This window comes from Typopeltis vanoorti, chromosome 12, assembly GCF_054136105.1.
Source record: "Typopeltis vanoorti isolate ZY-2024b chromosome 12, IOZ_Tvanoo_1.0, whole genome shotgun sequence".
Taxonomy (NCBI): Eukaryota; Metazoa; Arthropoda; class Arachnida; order Uropygi; family Thelyphonidae; genus Typopeltis; species Typopeltis vanoorti.
The window spans coordinates 81,672,572-81,681,921 of NC_143560.1; the positions used below are offsets into that span (position 1 = coordinate 81,672,572).

Genomic DNA, 9,350 nt, shown 5'->3' on the forward strand with positions numbered 1-9,350 from the left:
TGGAACCGTACTCCAGGAGATGGATGAAACCAGGGATTTGGGAGTGTTGGTGGATAGGGAATTGAAGTTTAGGGGGCACATTGCAAAAGTGACTAAATCAGCTCATCAAATCACTTGGTTTCTGAAAAATACTTTAACAAGCAGAGACAAACAAGTTGTTGTTCCTCTGTATCGAGCCTTGATAAGACCCCATCTGGACTACTGTGCCCAGTTATGGGCACCAGGGTTTCTTCGTGATGGGGAGGAAGTGGAGAGGATCCAGAGACGAGTGACCAAGATGATAGCAGGTCTGTGGAATGAACCTTATGAGAATAGGTTGAAGATTTGTGGGTTGCAGAGATTGGATGATAGGCGAAGGAGGGGTGATATGATTGAGACATTCAAATTACTGAAGGGTTTCTATAAGATTGATCCAGAAGATATTTTTGAAAATATGACTGGTGGTGGGAGGACTAGGGACCATGCATGGAAGCCGGGAAAGAGCGTGGTTGACAAGGGTGTTAGAGCTAGGTTTTTTACCTGGAGAGTGGTGAATGAGTGGAATAAGCGTCCAGAGTCTGTTGTGGGTGCTACGACCATGAATGAGTTCAAGGCAAGGTATGATAGATACTGTATCAATGTCGAATAGTTGTTCTTGACATGATGTTAGGGCCTCCCTCGATGAGTCTATCAACTCCTTGGAGTTGCCTGGAACAATAATAACAACAATAATCATCATCATACGTATCAAGGATTTAGGCCTAGTATGGCCTGTTCCGGCCTTAGAAGTCATTGTTGAATCGTTTAAGAGGATGTCCTGGTTTTCTTTTTCCTAATGGCTTGTTTTGGTAATCTTTCTGTTTTCATTCTTTGAACGTGTTCCATCCATCTATGTTTATATTTTTTAATTTTTTCAATTACTGGTTCTTGGTTTAATTCTTTCATAATATCTTCGTTTCTTTTGTGATCAAATAGGGTATACTTTGCAGTTTTTCTCATAAACTTCATTTCTGTTGTTGTTAATCTTTGTTTGTCTTTTTGTTTTATTGTCCAGATTTCGCTTCCATACATTAAGACCGGTAGGGCTAATGTATTGTATACTTTTAGCCTTGTTTGTTTTTGAACTAGGTTTGGATTTAAATATAGAGTTAATTACTCCTGTTATTTTTAAATATTTTCCAATTTTTATGTTTATATCTTTTTCATTTTCATAAGTGATCATACATCTTAGGTAGTTAAATGAATTCACCTGTTCTAAGATCTTGTTATCTAATACTATTTTAGTTCTTGCTGGATCTTGTCCTTTAAAGGCCATAGTTTTCGATTTTTCCGTTGATATTATCATACCATAATCTTTGGATATCTCATTTAGATTTAAAATAGCTTTCTATAAGTTATCTTCAGAATTTGTAATTATTATTTGGTCGTCTGCAAAGAGGAGAGTGTTTAAGTTAACTGTAGGTGAAAGTTTAATTCCTTGATGTAAATTTTTACTCCATTTTATTATTATTTCATTTAAGTAGATATTAAAAAGAGTTGCTGAGAGGGGACATCCCTGTCGGACCCCTTGGTTTATCTCTCTTGTATATGATAGCTCATGATTTAATCTTATTTGTATTTGATTGTTTTCATATATACTTGTGACAGCTTTTAGGATATTATTTGGAATTTGTCTTTCTTTTAATATGTTAAATAATGTTTCTTTTAACTTTGTCAAATGCTTTTTCAAAGTCAATAAATGCAATATGTGTTTCTAAATTATATTCTCTTCTTTTCTCTATTATTAATTTTAGGCAGAAGGCTGGGTCTATACATGATCGTCCTTTTCTAAATCCATTTTGTACCTCTAGAATAAAGTTTTCGGAATATTTCATTAGTTTGTTATTTAAGATTCTGCTGTATATTTTGTAACATGAATTTAGTATACTGATACCTCTATAGTTTTTAGGATCATCTCTATTACCTTTCTTAAAGATAGGAATCACAATTGCTTTTTTCCATTCTATTGGGGGGATACCAGTTGAGTAAATTTTATTTAAAAATAATAAGAGTCTTCCTTTGACTCTTGTTCCTGCGTATTTATATAGTTCTGAACCTAGCTTATCTTCTCCAGGTGATTTTCCATTTCTTGTTTCTTTCAGGCTGATTTCTAATTCTTCTTCAGTTATTTCCTTTTCATTTTCGTTAATTGTTTGCCAGCTGTCTTTTTTAAAATATTTGTCTGGCCACAGTTCTGTGTAGTAATTTAGAAATTCTTCTAATTTCAATTCAGTGTTTAATTTTATGTTTTCTTTGGTATCTGCATTTAAGTGTTTCAAAATCTTATATACATTGGGTCTTATTTTATATAAATCATGTTCTAAATTAGAACATGATCATGAATTAGAACTAAATCATGATTCTCTATGTCTTTTTCTGACTTCTCTTTTAGCTATGGCTCTTATTCTTTTATATTCTATTTCATCTTCTAATCTTACAACAATAATAATAATAATAAATACCACGAAGGTGGTAAGATATTCTGAAGGTTGTTGAAGAAGCTTAGAAATGGAGGAAAGATTGCTGTAAAAGGAGCTAGAGATGATAAAGGTGACATGAAAATGGGAGAAAAAGATATCCTTGAAGTATGGAGTAATTACTTTGAAAAATTGCTAAATGAAACTAGCAGTGATAGCACCATGGTAAAAAACACTCAACAGGCATACAGTCAGGAATACATATCCATACTTTAAGTAGAAAAAGGTAGCAGGAGTAGATGATATTCGACCAGAAATGCTGGAGTATGGCGATATAAAAGTCTTACAGTGGCTGCACTGCATAGTTCAGAAAGCCTGGACAGAGGGATGAATTCCAGAGCATTGGAGTAGAGCTCTCATAGTACCCATATATAAAAAGGGAAATAAAACTGAATGTGAGAATTACAGAGGTATTTCAGTACTGAGTGGTCCTGGCAAAATTTATGCAAGTATACATGAGAAACCGTTGAGAAGAATTGTGAAAGAAAAGCTTGGTGAAGAACAAGCTGGATTCAGGTCAAATAGAGGCTGTCAGGATCAGATCTTCACTTTATGACAAATAGTTGAGAAATCATGGGAATATAATAAAGATCTGTATTTGAGTTTTGTCGCTCTGGAAAAGGCATATGACAAGGTGTCAAGAGAGAAGCTATTCAATACGCTACAGTTATATGGTGTCAATGGGGCATTATATCATGCAATACTTAGTCTTTATTTGAGTTGTAAGTCAGCAGCTAGAATTGAAGGAAGTACAGGAAGATGGTTTAATGTTAAATCTGGTGTGAGACAAGGATGTACATTATCCCCTCTGTTATTCATTAATATGGATCACATTATTAAGGAAAGTGGTATTAAACATGATATCAAAATTAGAGATGTGAGTGCCTGCTCTTTGCTTTATGAGGATGATGTTATACTTCTAAACAAATCTGCTACAAGTCTACAAGATTCCCTGACTACATTGAATAACTTGTAATAGATATGGTATGAAGGTCAGCAATACAAAGACAATGAAAATAGGCAGAATCATTGAAAGTGTCAACTGCATTGTGAATGGAGAACCTGCGGAATAAGTAAAACATTTCAGCTACTTAGGCACGATTTTAAGTGAAGATGGTAAATTAAATATGGAAATAGACAACAGACTCAACAAAGCTGGTATGGTAGGAAGTCAATTGAATTAATTCATAAGGAATAAGAGAGAAATTAGTCGGAACACTAAATTAGCTGTATACAAGACAGTGTTCAAACCAGTTTTAACTAGTTTTATATGGATATGTGAGCTGGGTCAGAAGTCTTGACCACAGATATGAGAGTCCTGAGAAAGATTAGAGGTGTGAACAGATGTTATTGATGGCAATATCATATTAAAAATGAGGATATTAGGAAAGAACTTGACATTGTCAGCATCCAGGAATATGTTAGCAGAGCAAATCTCAAGTGATATGGTCACTTAAATAGAATGGGCGAGGAAAGATTGGCAAAAGATGTGTTCTTTGCCAGGTTGACAGGAAAACGACCCTGAGGAAGACCAAGATATAGGTGGATTGATACTGTACAAAGTACCTTAGACGATAGAAATATAAGATCTGATAATGTTGGAGTCTTGACAAGTAACAGATTGATTTGGAGGAAAATTGTAGATAGGAAGTTAGTAATGATGTAAATTTTTCATGTAATACTATCATCTCCTGTACACCTCTTGAGGGTACATGGCAATAATTTGATGATGATTAAAATACAAACAATAGATTTAGAAAAATGGGTGACCTATTTCCAAAATCTCTGGTTAGATGAGAACCATGAAATAAAATTTTATAAGACAAAGAATGACCTAATAGAAAATATCACAATGTTAGAACTGAAAAATATAATAAAGAAGATGAAAAATAAAAAAACACCAGGAGAAGACAATATAAATATAGAACTAAACAAAAATGCAGGTGAAAAGTTTAATGAATGACTTCTGAAATTTTTTAATATGGATGTCTGGAAAAACTCCTAACTCTTGGAAAGAAGCACTGATTATTGCAATCTATAAAAAAGGAAATAAAGATGATTTCAATAACTTTAGGGGAGAATTAATCTACTGAATACAGGATATAAAATATATGCAGGAATATTAAAAGAGAAACTAAGCAGCATTGTAGAGGACAAACTACTAGTAGAACAAAATGGTTTCCGAAAAGGCCAATCCTGTATATATCCAATTTTTATTTTAAAATTATTAATAGAAAATAGTTGAGAATTTCAAAAAGAAACACACGTGGCCTTTATTGATTATGAAAAAGCCTTTGACAAAATTAGTAGACAAAAATTGTTTAAAATATTAACTGATTTAAACATACCAAACCAACTTTCACAATTCATTCAAGAAATATATATACAGGAAATAAAATAGCAGTTAAATTAGAACACATCTCAGAATGGAAAGATATATCAAGAGGAGTATGACAAGGATGTACCCTCTCACCTCTGCTTTTCAATATATATATATAAATAAAATTATAACAATCTGGAAACAGCATAACCCATTTGGTATACAAATGACCCCACAAATGAAGATAGATACACTACTATTTGCAGATGATCAAATAGTATTAGCTACATCAGAAAATGATTTACAAAGATCATTAAGATCATTAAATGATATCTCAAAACAATATAATATTACAATATCTAAAGAAAAAACAAACATAATGGCATTCAAAGGAGAAAACCCAATAAGAAGTAAAATAGTGACAGATAATAAAATACTAGAACAAGTAAACACTTTCAGATACTTGGGATGTGACTTATCATACGAAGAAGAAAAAGACATAGACACTAAAATATCAAACTTTGTCTAAGTAAATGGCATAATAAATAATATATTTAAGCCATCCCTAGTACAAAAACACACTAGAATCAGACTATATAATGTCCTGTCAAAACCAACTCTACTGTACGGAAGCAAAACATGGGCCATAAAAAGGAAAGGTGAAAAACGAATTCAAACAGCAGAAATGAAGTTCCTCAGAAAAACAGCTGGATATACAAAGTGGGACCACAAAACAAATGAAGAAATCTTACAATCCCTGAAAATAAAACCAATTAATTACTACATAAGACAGTATAAACAAAAATGACTAGAACATTTAAATCCAATGGACAATAGCAGACTACCAAAAATATTATACAAATGCAAAAAAGTGGAAAAAGAAGATTTAGAAGACCAAGAAAGAGATGGCATGAGACCGGAACAGACCACTTGGCCTAAATTCCATGTTAGGAAGAAGAAGACTGTTTGTGTACTTCTAGTTTCCTTTTTGCACCTGGTTTCAGAATTTACCACCAAATGAGATATGGGAGAGGGATTGCACATGCACTGTAGCACAGAACGACTCATTAGCTAGCTGTTGATCATTTTGTCTCATTATCATTTGTTGTTTTCTACAAAGAATTTGTAATGAGTACTGTGATTAAAAAAAAAAAAAAAAATTTGCCAGTTGAGGTTCATGGTGTGATATGGTTTTTGCTGGCAGAAAACAATAGTGCTACAGAAATTCACTGACTGTGTATGATTTATGGGTTTAACGTAATGAGTGACATTAAGATTAGGCAATGGAATGATATGTTTAAAGGAGGGCACAACAATGTTCATGATGAAGAACACAGTGGCCGGCCAAGTGGGGTGACAACAATTCTCACGGAAATTTGTGGGAATTGGTGTTTCACAATTATTGAACTTTCTTTTGAATTCCTGGAAGTTGCATGCTCAGTTATTCATGAAATTGTGAAAAAGCTGAGGGTATAATGTGGAGTGTTATGAAAATGAAGGAGATTAACTTTTTCTCTTAATCTAGAGAATTTTAATAATAAGGTGTTGACACCTTTTGGCAACTCGTATATGGTGATATGACTTCTGCATTACTTCCATCTTAGTATCACCACCTCTGGGTTTGGCTCTCACTGATTAAACCTCAATAAAAGTCGAAACTGGTCTAGGTAGTGGCCCTTCTCTTCATGCATAGCATTATACATGTCTTGCAAGGAGATGTGCTTTGCATTATAGGAGATACTAAGGCAAGTGATCAGAACTTACTCCATCTTTACCACGAGTTTCCCCAGTCCTGAAAATACTTCAGGTGCAAACTTTGTTTGCTTACACTTGGATAAAGGATTAAACCAAATATATAATTGGTAGCATAGCCAAGAGAAAAAACTTCCATCAACTTTTTCTCCTATTGTGAATGTGAATGGTGATGAAATGTGGATTTTGTACACAAACATGAAGTCAAACAACAGTCAGTGCAGTGGTGCCATTCATCATCTCTGAAAGCAAAAAAAAAATTCAGACAGGCACCGTCAGTCAAAAAAATGATGGTCACTCTCTTCTAGGACCAAAAAGGGATCTTACTCATCCATTTTCTTCATCAAGAAACCACAATCAATGTAGTTGTGTATTGTGAAATGCTGAAGAAATTCAGATAAGCAATTCAGAACAAAAGATGAATGCTGTCATCAGGCATCATGCTTTTGCACAAACACACAAATTTGCACTGCAGCTCGAACTGTCCAGCAAATTCAGGAGTTTGAGTGGGATCTTTTTTTTTTTGATCTTCCACCCTACATCCCTGACTTCACACAGTGACTACCTCTTGTTCCTGCATATGAAGCAGTGGTTCTCATCTCAGCCGTTTGAAGAAGATGAGGAACTGAAGAACAGCATGACTCAGTGGTTGAACTCACTGTGCGTCAGACTTTCTTGATGCAGGTATGAAGAAGCTAGTGCCACAGTACCAAAAATGCCTGGAAGTCAATGGTGATCATGTGGAAAAATAAAGTATGTATGTAAAAATACCTATTTTAGCATATAATAAATCTTTTTATCTTCTCTACCAGTTTTTTTAATTCTTGATGGGATCCTACTTTCTGGATGCACCTCATGTCTAGGGTGCTTTTGTTGGGATTTCTCAGTAGTTTGTTATAGCGAGCAAGTTGGTTATAATTGTGTTTGATGTAGTGAGAGTCAACTATATATGATGAACACTTTTAAATAAACAGTTATTAGAATATGTGAATACATTTTAGTAGTAAACAAGGGAAAAAAAATTTGGGATTAAATTTTAACTTATAAAATCTATAGCTTATATAAAATATAAGCTGTAAAATATATAAAATTTTGCAACTTATATATATATATATATATATATATATATATAAGCTGCAAAATTTATCCTTTCTGAAAGCAGAATTTCATTCCGTTTAAATCGAACATCATATTCAACTCAAGGATGACAGGTAAAATACAAAAGAAAGGCAAGGTGAATAAATAGATGCAAATTAACAGAGAGGGGAAAAAAGTTCCTAAATGGGGAGGGAGGGGGAAACTGCACTAATCTTTTATATAGTATATACTTACTGTTGCAACCCAAAAGAAAAGTTCATTTTGCTATATGGAGCTAAATGCAGACTTTAACTAGGTACTAATAAATATTACATAATAGTGCTATATTTCGATTACCAGAGGATTACTAATATAATTTTATTTTTTTCTCTTTTAGGGAAAAAATTGGAAATTTGAGACAGCCAAGCCATATTGGACAGAGTCAAATTATGACATCTAAACAATAAAACTTACACAATCACAGTTTTTGTCTGTTTTTGTAAGCCCTTCCATGCCACCCCATCTAACAGTTCTTCATTAATTCAAAGTTAAATGGCATAGATAAAACAATAAACATTAATCTCTTGTATTGAAATTATAATCATGAATATATTTATTTTTTTGGAAATGATCATCATAAAAAATGTTTTGTAATTACATTGATTAGAGTCACATTCATTATCACAACAATTGTAGCTAGAGTTAATTATTATTATGCATTTTGCAAAATTGTAAGTACCTATTTTATTGATTTTGTCTGTTTATACATCCAAATTATTCCTAGATTCTGGCTGGATGGATTTTACTGAAATTTAGCATCTGGAATTGGTTAAAAAAAAAAAAAAATCGCTCTATAAAATCATTTCTATTTTATTTGGACCATTCACAGGGAGAAAACATTTCTACTTTAAATAAATATTAAAATGAACTAAAATTGACTAAAATGAACTAAAATTGAACTAAAATGAAGTCAACTGAATAAATTTATATTGAATAAGAGAGAAATTAGCTGTATACAAGACAGTATTCAAGCCAATTTTAATTTATGGATCTGAGAGCTGGGTTAGAAATAAAACACTCAACCAAAGACTAGAGACCTCAGATATGAGAGTCCCGAGAAAGATTAGGGGCATGAACAGATGACATCAATGGCAATATCATATTAAAAAAGAGGATATTAGGAAAGAACTTGACATTATCAGCATCCAGGAATGCATTAGCAGAGTTAATCTCAGGTGGTATGGTCACTTAAACAGAATGTGAGAGGAATGATTAGCAAAACAAGTGTTCTCTGCCATGTTGGTAGAGAAAAAACTGAGAGGAAGGCCAAGATATAGATGGATTGATACAGTAAAAAGTGCCTTAGAAGATAGAAATATGAGATAAAATAGACTGATTTGGAAAAAAATTGTAGATAAGAAGTTAGTAATTTTTCATGTAGTACTATCATATCCTGTACACCCCTTGAGGGTATATATCAGGAATTTGATGATGATGACTAAAATTGACACAGCAAGCCTCATTTCATAAACTATGCTATAATTTTTGACATGCTCATCAGATTTTATGTTTATAGTATTCAAAGACATCATAATAGTCTTTGTGAAAATATAATGAAAATAATAGAAATATGAACCATCATAAATTCTGAATAATTTTAAATTATTTGCAAATTATATGCAACAATTAAACAAGGCATTTAAAAA

General features: G+C 32.8%; 1 protein-coding gene across 2 annotated transcripts in view; it reads left to right on the top strand.

Annotated features, from left to right (window-relative positions):
• The window catches only part of LOC150100931 (pseudouridylate synthase RPUSD2-like), a 193,135-nt gene extending 184,949 nt beyond the window's left edge, over nt 1-8,186 (top strand). For both annotated transcript variants that reach the window (XM_090401880.1, XM_090401882.1), the window contains exon 13: nt 8,042-8,186. In XM_090401880.1, coding sequence (XP_090258006.1) covers nt 8,042-8,104 — 63 coding nt within the window. In that variant the 3' untranslated portion in view covers nt 8,105-8,186. The remainder of the gene's footprint in view (nt 1-8,041) is intronic.
• The last annotated feature ends 1,164 nt before the right edge of the window (nt 8,187-9,350 follow it).